The sequence below is a fragment of the Salvelinus fontinalis genome, chromosome 9 (assembly GCF_029448725.1).
Source record: "Salvelinus fontinalis isolate EN_2023a chromosome 9, ASM2944872v1, whole genome shotgun sequence".
In the NCBI taxonomy this organism is placed as follows: domain Eukaryota; kingdom Metazoa; phylum Chordata; class Actinopteri; order Salmoniformes; family Salmonidae; genus Salvelinus; species Salvelinus fontinalis.
Window position 1 is genome coordinate 3,595,120 of NC_074673.1, and position 26,466 is coordinate 3,621,585.

The 26,466-nt window shown below is 46.7% G+C and overlaps 1 protein-coding gene across 1 annotated transcript in view; it reads left to right on the plus strand.

Annotated features, from left to right (window-relative positions):
- The window catches only part of LOC129861909 (AT-rich interactive domain-containing protein 3B-like), a 50,640-nt gene that overhangs the window by 8,369 nt on the left and 15,805 nt on the right, over positions 1 to 26,466 (plus strand). The window contains exon 3 of the mRNA XM_055933093.1: positions 25,923 to 25,997. Within this exon, the coding sequence (XP_055789068.1) occupies positions 25,923 to 25,997 (75 nt within the window). The remainder of the gene's footprint in view (positions 1 to 25,922; positions 25,998 to 26,466) is intronic.

A 26,466-nucleotide genomic window follows, 5' to 3' on the forward strand; every position in this document is an offset into this window, starting at 1 on the left:
AAAATATAGGGGCTTGTTTCTCAGACAGATTTGGCCCTGTCCTGTTCTAAAAATATATTTTTTGTGGATATTTGCCAATGAGCTTTTTAGACTTAATCTGTGTCTTGGAAGCAGACCCAAGCATCTATTTAACTACGTTCATATTTCATAAAGTAGCATCTATTTAACTACGTTCATATTTCATAAAGTAGCATCTATTTAACTATGTTCATATTTCATAAAGTAGCATCTATTTAACTGTTCATATTTCATAAAGTAGCATCTATTTAACTACGTTCATATTTCATAAAGTAGCATCTATTTAACTACGTTCATATTTCATAAAGTAGCATGTATTTAACTATGTTCATATTTCATAAAGTAGCATCTATTTAACTACGTTCATATTTCATAAAGTAGCATGTATTTAACTGTTCATATTTCATAAAGTAGCATCTATTTAACTACGTTCATATTTCATAAAGTAGCATCTATTTAACTACGTTCATATTTCATAAAGTAGCATGTATTTAACTACGTTCATATTTCATAAAGTAGCATGTATTTAACTATGTTCATATTTCATAAAGTAGCATCTATTTAACTGTTCATATTTTATAAAGTAGCATCTATTTAACTGTTCATATTTCATAAAGTAGCATGTATTTAACTGTTCATATTTCATAAAGTAGCATGTATATAACTATGTTCATCCACTTTTTAATATTACACTCTTTTACCTAATGTCCGCCTGTCCGCTGCTGGATCTGTGTTACACACACACCCGTCCCCCTAACCAGGCCCCACCACCCCTCCACACTAATCCCAGTGGGATTTTTAATGTGGTTTAATCACAGACCCTGGACAGTAGTGGGCCTACAGCCCATTATGACCTGGCCGTGCTGCTGTCCATGCTACTGGCAACATGCTATATTATGTGAGGGATTGATTCATTCATTCATTTAACATTGCAATCTGTTGGGCCCATGCAGTTTAATGATGAATGTGGCGCTAAGGAAGGTTAGCCTATTTGATATAGTTTTAATGGTCCTCTGTAGACCAGTTGGTCGAGCACGGTCCTCTGTAGACCAGTTGGTAGAGGACGGTCCTCTGTAGACCAGTTGGTAGAGGGCGGTCCTCTGTAGACCAGTTGGTAGAGCACGGTCCTCTGTAGCTCCAGATGGTAGAGCACGGTCCTCTGTAGACCAGTTGGTAGAGCACGGTCCTCTGTAGCTCCAGATGGTAGAGCACGGTCCTCTGTAGCTCCAGATGGTAGAGCACGGTCCTCTGTAGCTCCAGATGGTAGAGCACGGTCCTCTGTAGCTCCAGATGGTAGAGCACGGTCCTCTGTAGACCAGTTGGTAGAGCGCGGTCCTCTGTAGACCAGTTGGTAGAGCATGGTCCTCTGTAGACCAGTTGGTAGAGGGCGGTCCTCTGTAGACCAGTCGGTAGAGCATGGTCCTCTGTAGACCAGTCGGTAGAGGGCGGTCCTCTGTAGACCAGTTGGTAGAGGGCGGTCCTCTGTAGACCAGTTGGTAGAGGGCGGTCCTCTGTAGACCAGTTGGTAGAGGGCGGTCCTCTGTAGACCAGTTGGTAGAGCACGGTCCTCTGTAGACCAGTTGGTAGAGGGCGGTCCTCTGTAGACCAGTTGGTCCTCTGTAGACCAGTTGGTAGAGGGCGGTCCTCTGTAGACCAGTTGGTAGAGGGCGGTCCTCTGTAGACCAGTCGGTAGAGCACGGTCCTCTGTAGACCAGTCGGTAGAGGGCGGTCCTCTGTAGACCAGTCGGTAGAGGGCGGTCCTCTGTAGACCAGTTGGTAGAGGGCGGTCCTCTGTAGACCAGTTGGTAGAGGGCGGTCCTCTGTAGACCAGTTGGTAGAGGGCGGTCCTCTGTAGACCAGTTGGTAGAGGGCGGTCCTCTGTAGACCAGTTGGTAGAGCGCGGTCCTCTGTAGACCAGTTGGTAGGGCGCGGTCCTCTGTAGACCAGTTGGTAGAGCGCGGTCCTCTGTAGACCAGTTGGTAGAGCGCGGTCCTCTGTAGACCAGTTGGTAGGGCGCGGTCCTCTGTAGACCAGTTGGTAGAGCGCGGTCCTCTGTAGACCAGTTGGTAGAGCGCGGTCCTCTGTAGACCAGTTGGTAGAGGGCGGTCCTCTGTAGACCAGTTGGTAGAGGGCGGTCCTCTGTAGACCAGTTGGTAGAGGGCGGTCCTCTGTAGACCAGTTGGTAGAGCATGGTCCTCTGTAGACCAGTTGGTAGAGCATGGTCCTCTGTAGACCAGTTGGTAGAGCAGCACGGTCCTCTGTAGACCAGTTGGTAGAGGGCGGTCCTCTGTAGACCAGTTGGTAGAGCATGGTCCTCTGTAGACCAGTTGGTAGAGGGCGGTCCTCTGTAGACCAGTTGGTAGAGGGCGGTCCTCTGTAGCCTAGTTGGTAGAGGGCGGTCCTCTGTAGACCGGTCGGTAGAGGGCGGTCCTCTGTAGACCGGCCGGTAGAGGGCGGTCCTCTGTAGACCGGCCGGTAGAGGGCGGTCCTCTGTAGACCGGCCGGTAGAGGGCGGTCCTCTGTAGACCGGCCGGTAGAGGGCGGTCCTCTGTAGACCGGCCGGTAGAGGGCGGTCCTCTGTAGACCGGCCGGTAGAGGGCGGTCCTCTGTAGACCGGCCGGTAGAGGGCGGTCCTCTGTAGACCGGCCGGTAGAGGGCGGTCCTCTGTAGACCGGCCGGTAGAGGGCGGTCCTCTGTAGACCGGCCGGTAGAGGGCGGTCCTCTGTAGACCGGCCGGTAGAGGGCGGTCCTCTGTAGACCGGCCGGTAGAGGGCGGTCCTCTGTAGACCGGCCGGTAGAGGGCGGTCCTCTGTAGACCGGCCGGTAGAGGGCGGTCCTCTGTAGACCGGCCGGTAGAGGGCGGTCCTCTGTAGACCGGCCGGTAGAGGGCGGTCCTCTGTAGACCGGCCGGTAGAGGGCGGTCCTCTGTAGACCGGCCGGTAGAGGGCGGTCCTCTGTAGACCGGCCGGTAGAGGGCGGTCCTCTGTAGACCGGCCGGTAGAGGGCGGTCCTCTGTAGACCGGCCGGTAGAGGGCGGTCCTCTGTAGACCGGCCGGTAGAGGGCGGTCCTCTGTAGACCGGCCGGTAGAGGGCGGTCCTCTGTAGACCGGCCGGTAGAGGGCGGTCCTCTGTAGACCGGCCGGTAGAGGGCGGTCCTCTGTAGACCGGCCGGTAGAGGGCGGCCCTCTGTAGACCGGTCGGTAGAGGGCGGCCCTCTGTAGACCGGCCGGTAGAGGGCGGCCCTCTGTAGACCGGCCGGTAGAGGGCGGTCCTCTGTAGACCGGTCGGTAGAGGGCGGTCCTCTGTAGATCGGTCGGTAGAGGGCGGTCCTCTGTAGACCGGTCGGTAGAGGGCGGTCCTCTGTAGATCGGTCGGTAGAGCGCGGTCCTCTGTAGACCGGTCGGTAGAGCGCGGTCCTCTGTAGACCGGCCGGTAGAGGGCGGTCCTCTGTAGACCGGCCGGTAGAGGGCGGTCCTCTGTAGACCGGTCGGTAGAGGGCGGTCCTCTGTAGACCGGTCGGTAGAGGGCGGTCCTCTGTAGACCGGTTGGTAGAGGGCGGTCCTCTGTAGACCGGTTGGTAGAGGGCGGTCCTCTGTAGACCGGTTGGTAGAGGGCGGTCCTCTGTAGACCGGTTGGTAGAGGGCGGTCCTCTGTAGACCGGTTGGTAGAGGGCGGTCCTCTGTAGACCAGTTGGTAGAGGGCGGTCCTCTGTAGACCAGTTGGTAGAGGGCGGTCCTCTGTAGACCGGCCGGTAGAGGGCGGTCCTCTGTAGACCGGCCGGTAGAGGGCGGCCCTCTGTAGACCGGCCGGTAGAGGGCGGTCCTCTGTAGACCGGTCGGTAGAGGGCGGTCCTCTGTAGATCAGTTGGTAGAGCATGGTCCTCTGTAGACCAGTCGGTAGAGGGCGGTCCTCTGTAGACCAGTCGGTAGAGGGCGGTCCTCTGTAGATCAGTTGGTAGAGCATGGTCCTCTGTAGATCAGTTGGTAGAGCATGGTCCTCTGTAGACCAGTCGGTAGAGCACGGTCCTCTGTAGACCAGTCGGTAGGGGGCGGTCCTCTGTAGACCGGCCGGTCGAGCGCGGTCCTCTGTAGACCGGTTGGTAGAGCACGGTCCTCTGTAGACCGGTTGGTAGAGGGCGGTCCTCTGTAGATCGGTTGGTAGAGGGCGGTCCTCTGTAGACCGGCCGGTAGAGGGCGGTCCTCTGTAGATCAGTTGGTAGAGGGCGGTCCTCTGTAGATCAGTTGGTAGAGGGCGGTCCTCTGTAGACCAGTTGGTAGAGGGCGGTCCTCTGTAGACCGGCCGGTAGAGGGCGGTCCTCTGTAGATCGGTTGGTAGAGGGCGGTCCTCTGTAGACCGGTTGGTAGAGGGCGGTCCTCTGTAGACCGGTTGGTAGAGGGCGGTCCTCTGTAGACCGGTTGGTAGAGGGCGGTCCTCTGTAGACCGGCCGGTAGAGGGCGGTCCTCTGTAGACCGGCCGGTCGAGCGCGGTCCTCTGTAGACCGGTCGGTAGAGCGCGGTCCTCTGTAGACCGGTTGGTAGAGGGCGGTCCTCTGTAGACCGGTTGGTAGAGGGCGGTCCTCTGTAGACCGGTTGGTAGAGGGCGGTCCTCTGTAGACCGGTTGGTAGAGGGCGGTCCTCTGTAGACCGGTTGGTAGAGGGCGGTCCTCTGTAGACCGGTTGGTAGAGGGCGGTCCTCTGTAGACCGGTTGGTAGAGGGCGGTCCTCTGTAGACCGGTTGGTAGAGGGCGGTCCTCTGTAGACCGGTTGGTAGAGGGCGGTCCTCTGTAGACCGGTTGGTAGAGGGCGGTCCTCTGTAGACCAGTTGGTAGAGGGCGGTCCTCTGTAGACCAGTTGGTAGAGGGCGGTCCTCTGTAGACCAGTTGGTAGAGGGCGGTCCTCTGTAGATCAGTTGGTAGAGGGCGGTCCTCTGTAGATCAGTTGGTAGAGGGCGGTCCTCTGTAGACCAGTTGGTAGAGGGCGGTCCTCTGTAGACCGGCCGGTAGAGGGCGGTCCTCTGTAGATCGGTTGGTAGAGGGCGGTCCTCTGTAGACCGGTTGGTAGAGGGCGGTCCTCTGTAGACCGGTTGGTAGAGGGCGGTCCTCTGTAGACCGGTTGGTAGAGGGCGGTCCTCTGTAGACCGGCCGGTAGAGGGCGGTCCTCTGTAGACCGGCCGGTCGAGCGCGGTCCTCTGTAGACCGGTCGGTAGAGCGCGGTCCTCTGTAGACCGGTTGGTAGAGGGCGGTCCTCTGTAGACCGGTTGGTAGAGGGCGGTCCTCTGTAGACCGGTTGGTAGAGGGCGGTCCTCTGTAGACCGGTTGGTAGAGGGCGGTCCTCTGTAGACCGGTTGGTAGAGGGCGGTCCTCTGTAGACCGGTTGGTAGAGGGCGGTCCTCTGTAGACCGGTTGGTAGAGGGCGGTCCTCTGTAGACCGGTTGGTAGAGGGCGGTCCTCTGTAGACCGGTTGGTAGAGGGCGGTCCTCTGTAGACCGGTTGGTAGAGGGCGGTCCTCTGTAGACCAGTTGGTAGAGGGCGGTCCTCTGTAGACCAGTTGGTAGAGGGCGGTCCTCTGTAGACCAGTTGGTAGAGGGCGGTCCTCTGTAGACCGGCCGGTAGAGGGCGGTCCTCTGTAGACCGGCCGGTAGAGGGCGGTCCTCTGTAGACCGGCCGGTAGAGGGCGGTCCTCTGTAGACCAGTTGGTAGAGCACGGTCCTCTGTAGACCAGTTGGTAGAGCACGGTCCTCTGTAGACCAGTTGGTAGAGCACGGTCCTCTGTAGACCAGTTGGTAGAGCACGGTCCTCTGTAGACCAGTTGGCAGAGGGCGGTCCTCTGTAGACCAGTTGGTAGAGCACGGTCCTCTGTAGACCAGTTGGTAGAGCACGGTCCTCTGTAGACCAGTTGGTAGAGGGCGGTCCTCTGTAGACCAGTTGGTAGAGGGCGGTCCTCTGTAGATCAGTTGGTAGAGCACGGTCCTCTGTAGACCAGTTGGTAGAGCACGGTCCTCTGTAGACCAGTTGGTAGAGGGCGGTCCTCTGTAGACCGGCCGGTAGAGGGCGGTCCTCTGTAGACCAGTTGGTAGAGGGCGGTCCTCTGTAGATCAGTTGGTAGAGCACGGTCCTCTGTAGACCAGTTGGTAGAGCACGGTCCTCTATAGACCAGTTGGTAGAGGGCGGTCCTCTGTAGACCGGTTGGTAGAGGGCGGTCCTCTGTAGACCGGTTGGTAGAGGGCGGTCCTCTGTAGACCGGCCGGTAGAGGGCGGTCCTCTGTAGACCGGTTGGTAGAGCATGGTCCTCTGTAGACCGGTTGGTAGAGCATGGTCCTCTGTAGACCGGTTGGTAGAGCATGGTCCTCTGTAGACCGGTTGGTAGAGCATGGTCCTCTGTAGACCGGTTGGTAGAGCATGGTCCTCTGTAGACCGGTTGGTACAGCATGGTCCTCTGTAGACCAGTTGGTACAGCATGGTCCTCTGTAGACCAGTTGGTAGAGGGCGGTCCTCTGTAGACCGGTTGGTACAGCATGGTCCTCTGTAGACCGGTTGGTAGAGGGCGGTCCTCTGTAGACCGGTTGGTAGAGGGCGGTCCTCTGTAGACCGGTTGGTAGAGGGCGGTCCTCTGTAGACCGGTTGGTAGAGGGCGGTCCTCTGTAGACCGGTTGGTAGAGGGCGGTCCTCTGTAGACCGGTTGGTACAGCGCGGTCCTCTGTAGACCGGTTGGTACAGCATGGTCCTCTGTAGACCGGTTGGTACAGCATGGCGCTTGCAATGCCAGGATAGCGTGTTCGATTCCCGGGAGCACCCGTATGTGAAATGTCTGCTCGAATGATTAAGTCACTGTGGATAAAAGCATATATTAATAATGGCAACATCGATCCCATATCTTCCAGTCGGCACGTTTGCGTAGTTGTTTAACATGACTTTAAAGGGGTCTATGATCAACAATTACATGAGACCAATAGTTAGTATTGCACTTCTGGTAATAAAAAAATATATATTTTATTTTATTTGTTATTCGTCTTAACAATGTCTGATTTCAAATAAGTTAAAGCAAATCGTCACTAGTCTAAATTCATTTTTGACTCATTGACCACCTCTTGGTCTTTGCATAAATCAGCTGTTGCTCGGCAATGCTTTGTGGCAGAGCTTGGCACAGCATCAATAGAGATTATGTAAGACACACACGTCTCTGATTTTTATTTTTTTGTTCTGGCATCGTTTACGTTGATTGATTGAGGACCAACTGTCTTGTGTGATACAAGATGGTTTATAAACCAAGCAAAGAAACAGGTTCTGTCTTTACATGAGTCCTTCTTGCCCCACCCTATGGACACAGTTTTCATTCATCGGCTAGTGGGAACTCCCAAGGGGGCCAGGAGAGGTGTGTGTGTGTGTGTGTGTGTGTGGTGTGTGTGTGTGTGTGTTTGAACATGCCTGATTAAACATAGTTTTTAATATGTTTAGTGTGTGTGTGCGCACGCTTAGTCGTCATGATTTACAACCTTTTAATACGTTTCTCTAAGTACCTCATAAATGCTACTGAAAGAGGTGGTGGCTAGCTGAGGATAGGTGGGATAGTGTGTGTGTATATAACTCTGGAGAGGGGTAGTAGGGTGTGTATAACTTAGGGCTAGGCGGTATACTGTATTTTACTATATACACCGGTATTGATGCATGGACCGGTTTGGGGTTTTACTTTAACTTCTATAACGGTATTTGAATGTTTGGTTTGTTAAATGTGATACGCCGTGTGTAACGTTATTTTTTTATAGTTTACTCCGCTACTTGAGTCATCCCTCCCCTCTCTCTCTCTCTCCACGCCGCTTCCACACAGACCTAGTCCCGCCCCCCGTCACTCAGAGAACATTTGTTGTTGCTTGACCACGAGACACTGTCGTTCAGTCTGCATGGTCAGTGCAGTGCTACCAGTGCATGCTGGTGCAGGCCTAAATCAGCATGTTGTTTGTGCAACAGTATCTTCTAATTCAAAGAGGAATAGGTCGAAGCATGAATATGTTGGCTATATGAATAAAGATTTAATGTAGCCAAAGATTATAGGGTCCCCTAGGAAACACGGAACATCACTTTGGTTCCTACCCTGTCATAATAACTAATCCATGGCATTTTCATTTGTTGTCATGTCAAACAGCACTGTATTCAAAGTGCCCACTATTATTTATATTCTAACTATAGAATTATAATAAACATTCTATTTCCATGATTCCAAAAGTTCACCCAAGTGTTTCAACATTTGTTTTCAATTTCTGCATTTGTTTAAAAATTAGCACTAATATTTTTGCCCGTATCGTGGCAGTGTGGAAATTATCTCAAATGAGTGCAGGAAACGCAGAAATTGATGGAAATGCAGGAAATTATTTAAGGTTGAATTGAACAGTAGAAACAAACCAGAATGGTGAAAGACCCATTGAAATAATTTAGAATATATATGTTTTGCTACCGTAGGTTCACGCACTACTTATAAAGCAAATGTAGAACTTTTATTAATCAAAAACATAAAATACCGTATTTTTTTTTTAAATACCATAATGTGATATTGTCACGTTCCTGACCTATTTATGTTAGTTGTTATGTGTGTTAGTTGGTCAGGACGTGAGGTTGGGTGGGCATTCTATGTTTTCTGTTTCTGTGTTGGTTTTGGGTTGCCTGGTATGGCTCTTAATTAGAGGCAGGTGTTTGGCGTTCCTCTAATTAAGAGTCATATTTAGGTAGGCGTTGTCACAGTGTTCGTTGTGGGTGATTGTCTTCCGTGTCTGTATGTTATTTCGTACCACACGGGACTGTTTCGGTTTATGTAGTCTGTTTCCATTTCGTGCGTTCTTCGTGTCAATGTAAGTTCTCATGTTTAGGTCAGTCTACGTCGTTTGTTATTTTGTATCATTTCAAGTGTAGTTCGTGTTCGTTTTTCGTCTTGTTTAATAAATATGTGTTCAAACTTCGCTGCGCCTTGGTTCCCTCAATACTCCTCCTTTTCCGAAGATGGAGAGGAGGAGGATCGCCGTAACAGAATCACCCACCATACCAGAGCCAAGCAGCGGAGTCAACGGAGAAAGGGACAGGAAAAGAAGGAGCAATGGACATGGGACGATGTATTGGACGGAAAGGGTTGCTACACTTGGGAGGAGATCCTGGCTGGTAGGGATCGCCTCCCATGGGAACAGCTGGAGGCACTGAGGAGAGCAGAGGCTACCGGAGAGAGGAACCGGAGCTATGAGGGAACGCGTCTGGCACGGAAGCCCAAAAAGCCCGTAAGTAATTCCCAAAAATTTCTTGGGGGGGGCTAGGAGGTAGTGGGCCAAGGGCAGGTAGGAGACCTGCGCCCACTTCCCAGGCTTACCGTGGAGAGCGGGAGTACGGGCAGGCGCCGTGTTACGCAGTAGAGCGCACGGTGTCTCCTGTACGAGTGCATAGCCCAGTGCGGGTTATTCCACCTCCCCGCACTGGGAGGGCTAGATTGGGTATTGAGCCAGGTGTCATGAGGCCGGCTCAACGCGTCTGGTCTCCAGTGCGTCTCCTCGGGCCGGCATACATGGCACCTGCCTTACGCATGGTTTCCCCGGTTCGCCTACATAGCCCGGTGCGGGTTATTCCACCTCCCCGCACTGGTCAGGCAACCGGGAGTATTCAACCAGGTAAGGTTGGGCAGGCTCAATGCTCAAGAGTGCCAGTACGTCTCCACGGTCCGGTATTTCCGGCGCCACCTCCCCGCCCCAGCCTAGTACCTACAGTGTCTACACTACGCACTAGGCTACCAGTGCGTATCCTGAGCCCTGTTCCTCCTCCACGCACTCTCCCTGTAGTGCGTGTATCTAGCCCGGTGCCTCCAGTTCCGGCACCACGCACTAAGCCACCTGTGCGTCTCCAGAGCCCTGAACACACTGTATCTTCTCCCCCTACTAATCCTGATGTGCTTGTCCTCAGCCTGGTGTCACCAGTGCCGGTACCTCGCATCAGGGATAGAGTAGGCTTTGAGAGTACAGTGTGCCCTGTCCCTGCTCCCCGCACTAGTAGGAAGGTGCTTATCCTTAGCCCGGTGCCTCCAGTTCCGGCACCACGCACCAGGTCTACAGTGCGCCGTATCCGGCCAGAGCCATCCGTCTCCCCAGCGCCATCTGAGCCATCCGTCTCCCCAGCGCCATCTGAGCCATCCGTCTCCCCAGCGCCATCTGAGCCATCCGTCTCCCCAGCGCCATCTGAGCCATCCGTCTCCCCAGCGCCGTCTGAGCCATCCGTCTGCCATGAGCCTGCAAAGCCGCCCGTCTGCCATGAGCCTGCAAAGCCGCCCGTCTGCCATGAGCCTACAGAGCCGTCCGCCAGACAAGAGCCGCTAGAGCCGTCCGCCAGACAGGAGCCGCTAGAGCCGTCCGCCAGACAGGATCTGCCAGAGCCGCCAACCAGACAGGATCTGCCAGAGCCGACAAACCAGACAGGATCTGCCAGAGCCGCCAACCAGACAGGATCTGCCAGAGCCGCCAACCAGACAGGATCTGCCAGAGCCGCCAACCAGACAGGATCTGCCAGAGCCGCCAGCGAGCCATGAGCAGCCAGAGCCGCCAGCGAGCCATGAGCGTCGAGAGCCGTCAGCCTGCCATGAGCGTCGAGAGCCGTCAGCCTGCCATGAGCGTCGAGAGCCGTCAGCCAGCCATGAGCGTCGAGAGCCGTCAGCCAGCCATGAGCGTCGAGAGCCGTCAGCCAGCCATGAGCGTCGAGAGCCGTCAGCCAGCCATGAGCGTCGAGATTCGTCAGTCAGCCATGAGCTGCCCTTCAGCCTGAAACGGCTAGATACCCAGAACTGCCCATCAGTCCAGAGCTGTCTCTCTGTCCGGAGCTGCCTTTCAGTCCGGAGTTGCCCCTCTATCATTATCTCCCTCTCTATCTTGATCTACCTCTATATTCTTATCTATCCCTCTGTCTTGATCTATCTCTCTGTCCCGGTGCTGTCCCTATCAGTGATGATACTAAGAAGATTTTGTGGGGGTAAAAGGAGGGTGGACATTCTTAGAGGGAGATGGAAGCTAGGATGGATTATGGTGGGGTGGGGACCTCGCCCGGAGCCTGAGCCACCACCGTGGTTAGATGCCCACCCAGACCCTCCCCTAGACTTTGTGCTGGTGCGCCCGGAGTTCGCACCTTATGGGGGGGGTAATGTCACGTTCCTGACCTATTTATGTTAGTTGTTATGTGTGTTAGTTGGTCAGGACGTGAGGTTGGGTGGGCATTCTATGTTTTCTGTTTCTGTGTTGGTTTTGGGTTGCCTGGTATGGCTCTTAATTAGAGGCAGGTGTTTGGCGTTCCTCTAATTAAGAGTCATATTTAGGTAGGCGTTGTCACAGTGTTCGTTGTGGGTGATTGTCTTCCGTGTCTGTATGTTATTTCGTACCACACGGGACTGTTTCGGTTTATGTAGTCTGTTTCCATTTCGTGCGTTCTTCGTGTCAATGTAAGTTCTCATGTTTAGGTCAGTCTACGTCGTTTGTTATTTTGTATCATTTCAAGTGTAGTTCGTGTTCGTTTTTCGTCTTGTTTAATAAATATGTGTTCAAACTTCGCTGCGCCTTGGTTCCCTCAATACTCCTCCTTTTCCGAAGATGGAGAGGAGGAGGATCGCCGTAACAGATATTTTGCCCATATCGCTCAGCGCTACGTCGGTGACCTTCATCAGACTGAACCAGGCTCCACCCTTACCAGACACCCCAGCCTGGGATGCCTATACATTTGATAGTCTTCAATATTGTCATTACTAGAGAATTTAAAACCTTTTTTGTGAGAACATAGCTTATGGGATTGATTTTAAGAAATGTAGCTTAATTCATTTGATTAATATTATGGTGTTTCTATTCTAAGAAAAACAAAAACCCTCAGTGTTTCCGTTAGGATGGAATAGAAAATATGGCGCTGTACAACGTGACGGTCGGGAGTAGGCTAGTACTAAGAGTATAAGAGGATTGGAGGATACTAAATTAATATCTAAGGGGCATTTTTTGTTAGGGAAAAACTGATCTGTGAGTATCTAAGGGGCTTTTATATAATAAGTGTCTTAGACCGCTGCGTCACTCCGTTAGGAAAATATGGCGCTGTACAACGTGACGGTTGGCAGTAGGCTACAGCACTAAGAGCATAATATTTTCACACCCTAATTGTAGTCTAACCAATACCCAAACGGAGATTCAGTGAAAATAAAAGTCTTATTGATTTATTAAGACCTTGTCTCAGAGCAGCGCGAAACGATGCTGAAATAGTTATCGCTTCAAATCCTATTGCTTCTAACTTCAATATGCTTTGTAAATAAGACCTACACCACTTTACTCAACACTAGAGTTGAGTCAACACTAGAGTTGAGTAAACACTTTACTCATAATGAGTCTCTCTAGTGTTGAGTAATGTGCTGTTGAGTAAACACTTTACTCAACAGCACATTACTCAACGCTGGTGAGACTCGTTTCGCCTATGGTAGGCCTACAGTATATCTACAAATATTTTTTCCCAATGACGTGACTCTCTGCCAATAATTACATTTAGAAGATTGGAGGACTCTAAATTAATATCTAAGGGCCATTTTTCATTAGGATCTGTGAGAATATCTAAGGGGCTTTTATATCATTCTAAATTGTATTAATTAGTTAGTAATAATCGCTTTGTTTAAAAATGTACGATATTTTGTAGATTTTGTTTTTATTTAACCTAGTGAGCGAGGAAAAAGGCCATTCTTGAACATGGGGTGAGACATTCTCACTAATTTGTAAATAAAGCCAGTTTGTTATTTCGAATGATTTCTTTTTTTTTTTGAGGGAGAGAAACCAAAAGCCGCCTCATGGGTCTCCCGGTGGCGGCCCGGCACGGGTATCGAACCAGCATCTGTAGCAACGCAGTTTGGCTTGCGATGCAGTGTCATGGACCGCTGCGCCACTTGGGAGGGCACAACGTTAATCCTAATCAATTGCACAAAGTATCAAACTACAGAAAGGTGTTGGTAAGCGTATATTGTCCTGCTGTTTTTTTTGATTCACTGCAATGTGATTATTTTGCTTTACCAAATTCATATCATATGACTTATTTTAAACTGAGGGATTTCTTTCCCTTTTTTGTTTCTATTTGTATTTTTGTTTTGTTTTCATATCACACCCCCAATGGGCTATTATAATACTGTACATGGTGTCCAGGTCAGGATAACCAAAACATTTCTTTATTCTATCAGGAAGAATGTTGGTACTTATTTATTTTGATTCAAAGCCATGAATGAGTGAGTCACTCAGCTTTATGTAGATGCCGGGGCTATATGACTGTGCCATCAACTTGATTAATTAGGAGTCATCACTTGCTTTTATTCTGTCAACACGTATTTTAAGAATATCATGGAATATAATTGAACATTGTCTCAGAGCAGCACGAAACGGTGCTGAAATAGTTGACCACAGCGTGTAGGCTATATATAACGATATTTTGGAGATTATTTTGTTTTTTGTTTTTTAACGAAAGTGAGCGAATGTAAACTGAATAAAGGCCAAAATAGTAATGTTTTTAAAGGGAGAGAAACCAAGGACATCCATACCAGCCAAACCCTCCCCTAACCCGGATGACACTGGGCCAATTGTGCGCCGCCGTATGGGACTCCCAGTCACGGCTGGATGTGATACAGTCTGGATTCGTACCAGGGACTCTAGTGAAGCCTCTTGCACTGAGATGCATTGCCTTAGACCACTGCGCCACTCAGAAGCAATGACCAATATATATTGTCCTGCTAATAGCCCATCCTAGAAACGTTGTTTGCAGAATTCACAGCCTGCTACGCTTGTGGAAGACAGGGTTGATGATAATAATACTTTTCCCCCCTTCCACACGTCAAAGGTTCCAATTGATAATGTATTTTTTTAATCAATTAGTATATTTGAGTTTAACCACAATATTTGTTGTATTATTTGTTCCATCTTTTCTGGTGGATTAAACTGAAATTGCAATCAATCATGGCCGGTTGTGATACAGCCAACCTAAGAAATACATTTGACGATAGAATTCTCCCCCTACCCTCCTTCTCGCTAAGTCTATTGTCCTGCTACCTGCTAATAGCCATAATGGCGCTGTACAACGTGACCGTGCGTGTTTACCTTCATTAGCCTACTTTGTTCCAATAGATCTGTCATTCAGTGATATTTATTCCCATAGTAATTTGTCATGGATCCATAACTAAATAAACATCTGCATTTAGAAAGAGTATTTTTAATCATTATTATATTAACGAAAGTGTAAAGATGCTGATGAAGAAATACAGTACTGTACAGTATATGCTTTTGCTGACATTTTGCGGTTGCATGAGGTCACCCACACGCACTTTAAACATTTGGATAATAAAGCATTTAAAGCATTTTGAAGATTAGAAGCCGCCTGAATTTGTTTATTAGGCTACTGTGCAGTCTGACAAGTAAACATAGCCTACAATACATACTGTAGTAAACATGGTAAAGTGCCTAATTCCTTACATAAGGGAGAGCAGGCCATGTCCAGACTTTCTTAACTTTTTCTTAACTCTGTCTTTAATGCTTTTTCAGGTTGCATCAGACATGGACAGTACTACAGTTAGTACACTTGTGAAAAACAAATGTTTAAAAACCTGTTTTCAAAATGCCTCCAGCTGTCCATCACTTCTGTAAATTAAACACACAGCATCTTGTTTACATTCTTTATTGTAACCACAATGTCACAAATAATTGATCTACTTTTCCAATTACTTTTACAGTTTGGGATTTACAAATGTGCGTTTTTCATGTTCATTTTTCGTTAAATCCAGTTCGTATTTAAGTGTAACTTCTGATTGACGGCTTTAGTGAGAGATCTAATGCTCTAATATTTAATCATTTCTGCCCTCCGAATTCATATCTAAGGGGCATTTTTTGCGCCATTATAAGTAACATTGTTTTAGTTTGAACGTGCAGACTGGCACTAAGAACAGAACGTTTCCCTAGTCAGCTCCATTATTAGTTACATTGTTTTGGTTTAAACGTGCAGACTGGCACTAAGAACAGAGGGAACGTTTCCCTAGTCAGCTCCATTTATTAGTGCAATGCCCCTTAAAGTTTTGCTCTGTGCAACCCAGTGGGGCGGGGTGGGGCATCCACTGTATATATAACTCTGGAGAGGGTTAGTAGTGTGTGTGTAACAGATGTAACTTTACGTCATCCCCTCGCCCCGACACGGGCGCGAACCAGGGAACCTCTGCACACATCAACAACTGACACCCACGAAGCGTCGTTACCCATCGCTCCACAAAAGCCGCGGCCCTTGCAGAGCAAGGGGCAACACTACTTAAGTCTCAGAGCAAGTGACGTAACTGATTGAAATGCTACTAGCGCGTACCCGCTAACTAGCTAGCCATTTCACATCCGTTACATGTGTGTGTGTGTGTGTAACAAAACTCTGGAAAGGGGTAGTAGTGGTACCAGCCTCCAGAGAAGTTGTGTCCTCTTCAGAGTTGTCTTGGTGTGTTTGGATCATGATAGGTCCTTAGTGATGTGGACACTAAAGAACGTGAAGCTCTCCACTCGCTCCACTACAGCCACGGGGATGGAGGCGTGCTTGGCCGCGCAGTCGTGGATGAACAGGGAGCACAGGAGGGAACTGAGCACACATCCCTGAGGGGCCACCGTGTTGGCGAATGTTTTTGCTGCCTACCCTCACCACCTGGGGGCATCCCATCAGGAAGTCCAGGATCCAGTTGCAGAGGGAGGTGTTTAGTCCCAGGGTCCTTAGCTTATTGATGAGCTTAGAGGGCACTATGGTCTTGAACGCTGAGCTGTAGTCAATGAATAGCATTTTCACGTAGGTGTTCCTTTTGTCCAGGTGGTGGGAAAGGGCAGTATGGAGTGCAATAGAGATTGCATCATCTGTGGATCTGTTGGGGTGGTATGTGAATTGGAGTAGGTCTAGGGTTTCTGGGATAATGGTGTTGATGTGAGCCATGACCAGCCTTTCAAAGCACTTCATGGCTACAGATGTTAGTGCTACGGGTCGATAGTCATTTAGACAGGTTACCTTAGTGTTCTTGGGCACAGGGACTATGGTGGTCTGCTTGAAGGTAAGTATTTACCTACATGTAGGTATTACAGACTGGGTCAGGAGAGCGGTTGAAAATGTCAGTGAAGACAGGTGGTCAGCGCATGCTCTGAGTATGTGTCCTTGTAATCAGTCTGGCCCTGCAGTCTTGTGAGTGTTAAAATGTTTAAAGGTCTTACTCACATCAGCTATGAAGAGCGTGATCACACAGCCGTCCGGAACAGCTGGTACTCTCAGGCATGATTCAGTGTTGCTTGCCTCGAAGTGAGCATTGAAGGCATTTAGCTGGTCTGTTAAGCTCGCGTCATTGGACAGCTCGCAGCTGGGTTTCCCTTGGTAATCTGTGATAGTTTTTAAGCCCTGCCACATCCGACGAGCGTCAGAGCTGGTGTAGTAGAATTCGATCTTAGTCCTGTATTGATGTTTTGCTAAATGGAAAGTATTTGATCGACTAAATTATTGAAGTCTGGAAAAGTAGTAGCTAGGTACCTGAATGCTATTTTTATAAAAATGTTTCCTGCTCTGGTGTGAACGGTCTACCTCTTATGTTAAACAGTAAGCAGTCAGAATAGAAAGCTTAGGTAATCACTTAAAGTACACTGCTCAAAAAAATAAAGGGAACACTTAAACAACACAATGTAACTCCAAGTCAATCACACTTCTGTGAAATCAAACTTCACTTAGGAAGCAACACTGATTGACAATAAATTTCACATGCTGTTGTGCAAATGGAATAGACAAAAGGTGGAAATTATAGGCAATTAGCAAGACACCCCCAATAAAGGAGTGGTTCTGCAGGTGGTGACCACAGACCACTTCTCAGTTCCTATGCTTCCTGGCTGATGTTTTGGTCACTTTTGAATGCTGGCGGTGCTTTCACTCTAGTGGTAGCATGAGACGGAGTCTACAACCCACACAAGTGGCTCAGGTAGTGCAGCTCATCCAGGATGGCACATCAATGCGAGCTGTGGCAAGAAGGTTTGCTGTGTCTGTCAGCGTAGTGTCCAGAGCATGGAGGAGCTACCAGGAGACAGGCCAGTACATCAGGAGACGTGGAGGAGGCCGTAGGAGGGCAACAACCCAGCAGCAGGACCGCTACTTCCGCCTTTGTGCAAGGAGGAGCACTGCCAGAGCCCTGCAAAATAACCTCCAGCAGGCCACAAATGTGCATAATTTCCACCTTTTGTCTATTCCATTTGCACAACAGCATGTGAAATTTATTGTCAATCAGTGTTGCTTCCTAAGTGGACAGTTTGATTTCACAGAAGTGGGATTGACTTGGAGTTACATTGTGTTGTTTAAGTGTTCCCTTTATTTTTTTGAGCAGTGTAGATAACTAAGGGGAGTTCTTTGTCAATAGATCCATAGTGGCTTTCAGTATCTCAATAGCAGGAAATTCTTTATTTTATTTTAACTCTGTTACCGACTGGGTCACTCAGTCAGGGCAGGGGCATTTGCTTCCCTGCCAATAGATCAGTCCGGTCTTTCGGTCGTGTTGCCCCGGGCGGCCAGACTGCCATTATTAGAGTAATAAATAGCCACATGCCTGGCTATTATAGCTGCTTTATGTCAACAACTCACAGGGATATGGCTTTACAATGGAGTGGATGTATCTGTCTGTGTGGACGGGCTCAAACATACAGGGCTTTTCAATAGATTTTGTGAAGATGGACAGTTCCTACAGAATAACCTCGACCCCCAACTGTTTTAGGTTTGGTGGTCTCCAAAATTGATGTGTATCTGGCAACCTAACCCAACGAATAAAACACAGTGTCTCACACACTGTCAATGTCTTTTTTTTTACAGAAACATATATTTAAAAAAAAAATGGATTTTGAGTTTGGTTACCCGATTCTTACGGTACACAACACTTTCCTGACAAGGTGGCCATCTTTCACATTCAAAACTCTCAAACCTTTATTCAAAACACGGTCACGCTGACGCAGAGTCTAGACATCCCAGCAGGCCTTTCCACACTGTTGCACATCTCAGCCTTTTGCGAACCCTAACCCCAGCCCAAGCCAGGCCTCCCGCCACTCTCTACTCACATTATTTACACCCCGTACTGTGAGATTGTAGAACGAGTGATTCTAAACATCATTATAATTGCGTGTGTCAGATAGCATATGAGGAGGAGGGTTGGGGATGGAACGATGTCACATTAAACTGCCTGATGAGCATGTGTGTGTGTGCCCCAAACGGAACACTATTCCCTACATAGTGCACTACAGTGGCTTGCGAAAAGTATTCACCCTCCTTGGCATTTTTCCTATTTTGTTGCCTTGCAACCTGGAATTAAAACAGATTTTTTGGGGGGGTTTGTATCATTTGATTTACATAACATGCCTACCACTTTGAAGATGCAAAATAGTTTTTATTGTGGAACACAAGAAATAAGACAAAAAAAACGGAACTTAAGCGTGCATAACTATTCACCCCCCCAAAGTCAATACTTTGTAGAGCCACATTCTGTAGCAATTACAGCTGCAAGTCTCTTGGGGTATGTCTCTATAAGCTTGGCACATCTAGCCACTGGGATTTTTGCCCATTCTTCAAGGCAAAACTGCTCCAGCTCCTTCAAGTTTTTTCTTTAAGCAATGGCTTTTTTCTGGCCACTCTTCCATAAAGTCCAGCTCTGTGGAGTGTACAGCTTAAAGTGGTCCTATGGACAGATATTCCAATCTTCGCTGTGGGGCTTTGCAGCTCCTTCAGGGTTATCTTTGGTCTCTTTGTTGCCTCTCTGATTAATGCCCTCCTTGCCTGGTCTGTGAGTTTTGGTGGGCGGCCCTCTCTTGGCAGGTTTGTTGTGGTGCCATATTCTTTCAATTTTTTAATAATGGATTTAATGGTGCTCTGTGGGATGTTCAAAGTTTCTGATATTTTGTATAACCCAACCCTGATCTGTACTTCTCAACAACTTTGTCCCTGACCTGTTTGGAGAGCTCCTGGTCTTCATAGTGCCGCTTGCTTGGTGGTGCCCCTTGCTTAGTGGTGTTGCAGACTCTGGGGCCTTTCAGAACAGGTGTATATGTACTGAGATCATGTGACACTTAGATTGCACACAGGTGGACTTTATTTAACTAATTATGTGACTTCTGAAGGTAATTGGTTGCACCAGATCTTATTTAGGGGCTTCATAGCAATACATATGCACGGACCACTTTTCCATTTAAAAGAAGAAATATATTTTTTTAAACCAGTCATTTTTTAAATTTCACTTCACCAATTTGGACTATTTTGTGTATGTCCATTACATGAAATCCAAATAAAAATCTATTTAAATTACAGGTTGTAATGCAACAAAATATGACAAACGCCAAGGGAGATGATCGATGATGACTTTTGCAAGGCACTGTACTTTAGACTAGGGCCCTATAGAAACCTATTCCCTAAATAGTGCACTACTTTTGACCAGAGCCCTATAGAACCCTATTCCCTATATAGTGCATTACTCTAGAACAGGGCCCATGTCATGCCTCAGATTGTATAGATCTCTCACACTCTACCCAGAGCCATGTATAGATACCCTATATAGCCAATGGCTTTGACATACCGTACGCAGTACACCAAGAAAATGCTACGCAAAGCCCCACTGCTAGCTAATGTGGATTTAGTTCATTAGACACCAAACTGAAGAAAATAGAGGAACTATCTGAACTTGGCCAATAAGAAACGCCATTTTAAAAAAAAACGTTTTTGTTTACGGTTGCATAACTTTTTCCGTTGCGTACCCTGTTGAACAATACCATAGTTAGTAGCATGAGTTCAGTGAGCTGGTTGAGACACCAGGTGGAGTAGATCATTGTGTCCTTATTAAAGCCAGGAGAACTAACAATATCTATAACCAAATCCACAGCTGTATAAATGGAGAAGGTCTCTCATGGGAGGGGTGGGTCACTCTATGCAAATAAAGGTGAACACACACACAGTTTCTATCCCTGAACCATGAACTTTGTTATATAGCTGGTAGAAGATTGAGAATTTGGGTGAAAGTGCAGTAGCTGTGTAGTGTTAGGCCAATGTTGTTGTTACAGGCTGAATTTAAAATGGATTAAATTGAGATTGTGTGTCACTGGCCAACCATACCCCATAATGTCAAAGTGGAATTATGTTTTTAGAAAGTTTTACAGATTAATTAAATGAAAAGCAGAAATGTGACCCGATTCAGGAAACTAGGCGTATGTCACAACTTCACAGGAGAGCCGTTTGAACATAAAAAATATATTTTTTAATGCATGATTGTCTAGCATTAGCTTGTTCAGATATACATGTTCAGATATTACACGGTTCTAATTTTGACAAAGTGGTTTCATTACAAGCTAAAGTTTACTGTTAGCTAGCTAATGTTAGCTGGCTGGCTCCCTAGCTGACGTTATTATTCGTATCCCAGAGCTGTGTGCTGTTCTAGTTAGAGCCTAATGTTAGCTAGCTAACATTGAACATGGTTGGTTATCTCCCAGCACTGTGGCATTGTTGGCACTGTTCATTGTTGTTTAACTAGCTAACGGTGGCTGGCTGGCTCGTTAGCTAACGCTGCGTGACGTGTGTACAACATCCGTTGAATATGGCCGGTGTCAGTAAACGTCTGAAAAAAAAGCGTAATGAAATTGTTGCCAGCAGAGCTCGTTAGACTGTTTTCATGTTATCCAGGAGGTAAACAAATCATCCGCCAGAGCGTCAAGTGTGCGCTCTGAGAGCGAAACGAGATGTGTGGGGCTAAAGCTTAAGAGGGTGTGAACGATGGTGAATGGGTGTGGACAAAGAAGAGCTCCTCACTAGATACCAAAATATTTAAAGGCCATTTTCTCAAAAGTGAGTTTACAAGTTGATCAACTTTCAAACCAGAATTACTTTCCCATTGTTCCTCAAATGCGGTGTATGATATATCATTTTGTAGCTCTGAGTCTCTACTTTTATCCAATGTAAAAAAAAAAAAACAGTTTCAAATTTTTGCTACATAAAACTGAATCCAAGTCGTGAGTCACAAGCCTAAATAGGCCCCGTGTGGCTCAGTTGGTAGAGCATGGCGCTTGCAACGCCAGGGTTGTGGGTTCGTTTCCCACGGGGGGCCAGTACAAAAAAAGTATGAATGTATGTACTTGTAAGTCCCTCTGGATAAGAGCTTCTGCTAAATGACTTAAATGTAAAAAAAAATGTAAATAAGGTCAGAAGCAAAAACAAATTGCTTAACAAGTCAGTGCCTTCGGAAAGTATTCAGACCCCTTGACATTTTCCACATGTTACAGCTTTATTCTAAAATGGATGAAGTAAAAAAAAAAATCCTCAGCAATCTACACACAAAGTGAACAGGTTTAGATTTTTTTGCAAATTTATTTTAAAAAAGTAAAAAAATAATAATAATTTTAATGTAACGAAATTGAGCTCGGATGCATGCTGTTTCTATTGATCATCCTTGATGTTTCTACAACTTTATCTTTATTGGAATCCACCTGTGGTAAATTCAATTGATTGGACATGATTTGGAAAGGAACACACCTGTCTATATATGGTCCCACAGTTGACAGTGCATGTCAGAGCAAAAACCAAGCCACGAGGTCGAAGGAATTGTGCATAGAGCTCCGAGACAGGATTGTGTCGAGGCACAGATCTGGGAAAAGGTACCAAAAAATGTCTGCAGCATTGAAGGTCCCCAAGAACACAGTGGCCTCCATCATTCTTAAATGGAAAAAGTTTGGAACCACCAAGACTCTTCCTAGAGCTGGCTGCCAGGCCAAACTGAGCAATCGGGGGAGAAGGGTCTTGATCAGGGAGGTGACCAAGAACCCCATGGTCACTCTGAAAGAGCTCCAGAGTTCCTCTGTGGAGATGGGAGAACCTTCCAGAAGGACAACCATCTCTGCAGCACTCCATCAATCAGGCCTTTATGGTATAGTGACCAGGCGGAAGCCACTCCTCAGTAAAAGGCTCATGACAACCCGCTTGGAGTTGCACCTAAAGACTCAGACCATGAGAAGCAAGATTCTCTGCTCAGATTGAGCTCTTTGGCCTGAAGGCCAAGCATCACGTCTGGAGGAAACCTGGCACCATCCCTACGGTGAAGCATGGTGGTTGCAGCATCATGCTGTGGGGATGTTTTTCAGCGTCAGTGACTGGGAGACTAGTCAGGATCGAGGCAAAGATGAACGGAGTGAAGTACAATGAGATCCTTGATGAAAACCTGCTCCAGAGCGCTCAGGACCTCAGAATGGGGTGAAGGGTCACCTTCCAACAGGACAATGACCCTAAGCACACAGCCAAGACAAAGCAGGAGTGGCTTCTGGACAAGTGTCTGAATGTCCTTGTGTGGCCCAGCCAGAGCCTGGACTTGACCCGAGCAAACATCTCTGGAGACCTGAAAATATCTGTGCAGCAACGCTCCCCATCCAACCTGACAGAGCATCTGCAGAGAAGAATGGGAGAAACTCCCCTAATACAGGTGTGCTAAGCTTGTAGCTTCATACCCAAGAAGACTCGATGCCTTAATCGCTGCCAAAGGTGCTTCAACAAAGTACTGAGTAAAGGGTCTGAATATTTATGTAAATGTGATATTTTTTTTAATTATTTTTTAATTTATTTTATAAATTAGCAACATTTTCTAAACCTGTTTGTTCTTTGTCATTATGGGATGTTGTGTGTCGATTGCTTAAGTTTTTTTTTGAAAAAGTCAAGGGGTCTGAATACTTTCCGAAGGCACTGTAAGTTGCGTGGACTCATTCTGTGTGCAATAATAGTGTTGAACATGATTTTTGAATGACTACCTCATCACTGTACTCCACTCATACAATTATCTGTAAGGTCCCTCGGTCGAGCAGTGAATTTAAAACACAGATTCAATCACAAAGACAAGGGAGTTTTTCAAATTTCTCGCAAAGTGCAACTAACCAATTTTGTTAAAAACAAATTCTAACATATTTAACGTAGCCCATTTTGAAAAATCTTTCCAGCTCTTTCCCTTTCGATAACCACTCGGAATGAAAGGGGGAAAGAAAATATCATGCTCTGGTCGGTGAAAACGTCATAAAATAGTCCTGATTACTTCTTATCCCTTGTGCAAATAGTCTACAGCTTTGTCTGTCTGTCCGGAGCTCACTGGCATGGGAAACTCTGAGGGCCCAGAATGTTTTATACTAGGTTGCGAGTTTGCTAGCACAGGGGCTGACCAATTTAATAGTTGATACAATGTTTCAAGTTCCTTGCAGACAGGCCGTGCGTAGCCAATGTGATTTGATAGTATATGTATTATCAGGATATTTTCTACCTGCGGGCTGCGTAATTTTTATTTGTTGGCATAATGTAGGCTATTTTAACATATTGGCTATGGCAATAGGAAGTTACTTTTAGATTTGTATTGATTTTGAGATGAAGACCTTTATTATATATGTAACAAAGATATAAACACAACATGCAACAATTTCATCAACGATTTTACTGAGTTACAGTTCATATAAGGAAATCAGTCAATTTAAATATATTCACATGACAGGGCAGGGGCGGAGCCATGGGTGGGCCTGGGAGGGCATAGGTTCACCCACTGGGGACCTGGCTCTCTAAAATGACGTTGGAGGCAGGTTGGGGTAGAGAAATGAACATTCAATTCTCTAGCAACAGCTCTGGTGGACATTCCTGCTGTCAGCATGCCAATTGCACGCTCACTCAACTTGAGACATCTGTGGCATTGTGTGACAAAAAAAATCACATTTTCGAGTGGCCCCAGCATAAGGTGCACCTGTGTAATGATTTAATCAGCTTCTTGAAATGCCACACCTGTCAGGTGGATGGATTATCTTGACAAAGGAGAAATGCTCACTAACATGTAAACAAATTTTAATCACAGTGCTTAAAGCATCAGACAAGCTCAGTAGCCTACATATGGTTGATTTTATTCAAACAAGGTGTGTCTAAATATGGAAAAAAATATACATTTTAAAGAACAGATGACTCTCGGCGACCAATACTTTTTTTTGGGGGGGGGGGGGGGCAGCCCTGGATAAACCACGTCGCCTCCGTATTCTAAAAACAACGTTTCATTGGCTGTCCTGTAGCCACAGCCACTGTCCACACAGCTAGTCCCTCCCTTTTGGGTTGCCATGGTGGATATTTGTCTTAGTTTATGCCGGTCTCCAAATGCAATGGCTCTTGGTGAGCAGAAAGCACACAGCTTGAATTAATACTTTTTAAATGTTTGTTCATGTTTTGAAAATAACTTTTTAGTTTTGTCAATTTAGTCATAGTCTTTTTGTTTGGAGAGTTCCTGTCAATGTTCAGCACGTGCATATGTTTATGCATAGGAGTAGGCCTATAGGCTACCTGGCCTGCGTGCAAATGTAGCCATATAAATATGCCCATTTTGTGAATCTGATAGTATTTCTGATTGTCTTAACGCACCACCACAAATGTGCTGTGGAGCTTCTCAAAGTAATGTTTTCTTCACCTCAAACAGCAAGCAAACAAAGTGTGTTTTTACATCCATTGAGGATGACAATAGTTCCTCAATGTATTTAAAAAAAATCTTTCCAGCTCTCTCCCTTTCGATGACCACTCAGCGTGAAAGGGAAAAATGTCATGCTCTGATCCAGTGGAAACATCATAAAATAGGCCTACCTGATTTACTTCTTATCTCTTGCGCAAATAGCCTACAGCTGTGTCTGTTCTGAGCTCACTGGCATGAAAACTAAGGGCCCAGAATATTTTATGCAATGTTGCAAGTTTGCTAGATTGAGCTTCAGGCCTGAGTTAGCAATGTTTCACGTTTGCTAGAGTGAGCTTCAGGCCTGAGTTAGCAATGTTTCACGTTTGCCTACACATGGTCTGTTTTGCAACAATGTGATTTATAGGATATTTTTATCAGGATTTTTTTTCTACCTGCGGGCTACAATTTTTACATAGCTGGCAGTGACAACACAAGTTACTTTTTACGTTTTGTATAATTTTGATTAACAACATGACAATGATTCTGAGATACGAAGACATTATATATGAAATCTGTTCCACAAACAACATGTGTGTATGAAAACTATAACTGGCAGATTGGTAGAAATGTTCAGTTAAATTGACATTCTACATGAGAAAGGTTGCCGATACCTCCTGTAGCTTATTACAGGAAACTTCAGGAGAGTAACGGCAGAATCCGCGAAAGCCAGCTGGAGGAGATTGGTTAAGTTTTTTTCCCCCTTCTGGTTATCTTGATCTCTGGCTCCTCCTTGAGTCATGTCTTATTTCATCTAACAGAGCGCTTAAAGCATCAGACAAGCTCAATGAAAATAGTTGATTTTATTTAAACACATATGGTGTGTCTATATATGGAAAACTACACGTTTTCAATTTTCGACGAATCAATTGGTCGAAACAGTCGGACAATCCTAAAATATTGTACAATCCAGGTGTGAAAAGCTCTTAGAGACTTACACAGAAAGACTCACAGCTGTAATCACTGCCAAAGGTGATTCTAACAAGTATTGACTCAGGTGTGTGAATACTTACGTAAATGAGATTTCAGTATTTAATTTTCAATAAATGTGCAAACATTTATAAAAACATGTTTTCACTTGTTTTATTGTATTGTATTAATACTTTATCGTTATGGGGTATTGTGTGTAAATGGGTGAGGGGGAAAAATTCGATTTGAATCCATTTTGAATTCAGGCTGTAACACAAGAATGTGGAATAATTCAAGGGGTATGAATACTTTCTGAAGGCACTGTAACTCATTATCTAACTAACTGAACAACTAATTAAACTAAATGTTTAAATAAGCATTTATTAACGTAAAAATAAAGCCTTTTATCAACCCTTGGTAAAAAACTAACTGATCAATTAAAACCAAAATAATCATGTTGATTTGTGTTTTTAACAGAAAGGCAGTGTGGGCTGGGCGGAGGAGAATGAAGGAAGCAAAACAAGAGGAGAGCCGTCCCGAGACTTTGCAAAGGTAATCAGATTGGATAAAATGTTCCGACCGATATAAGCCGAAGATGCATTAAACTAAACTAAAAGTTCAAGTAAAACTAATCCACACAGGCCATCTGAGAAAAGGTTACGTTCCAGTTCTTTACCCTTCTCCCAAAGTGTACACTACGCCCTCATGGATTTAAAAGGAATGGACTGGTGTAAGGAATATGGTGGAAAGTACTTCCTCCGACTATGCTTGCACCAGTCCAATGCCTGTACATGCATGAGGGGGGGGGGGGGGGGGGGGGGTGAACAAGTGCACACTTTGTGGTAAGAGAATCGGAATGCAGCCCTAGACTCAAAATTCTAAAATCTGAACCAGTCCAGATGAAAGGGGAGGATACCTAGTCAGTTGTACAGGGAAAGGGGATACCTAGTCAGTTGTATAGGGAAAGGGGGATACCTAGTCAGTTGTACAGGGAAAGGGGGATACCTAGTCAGTTGTACAG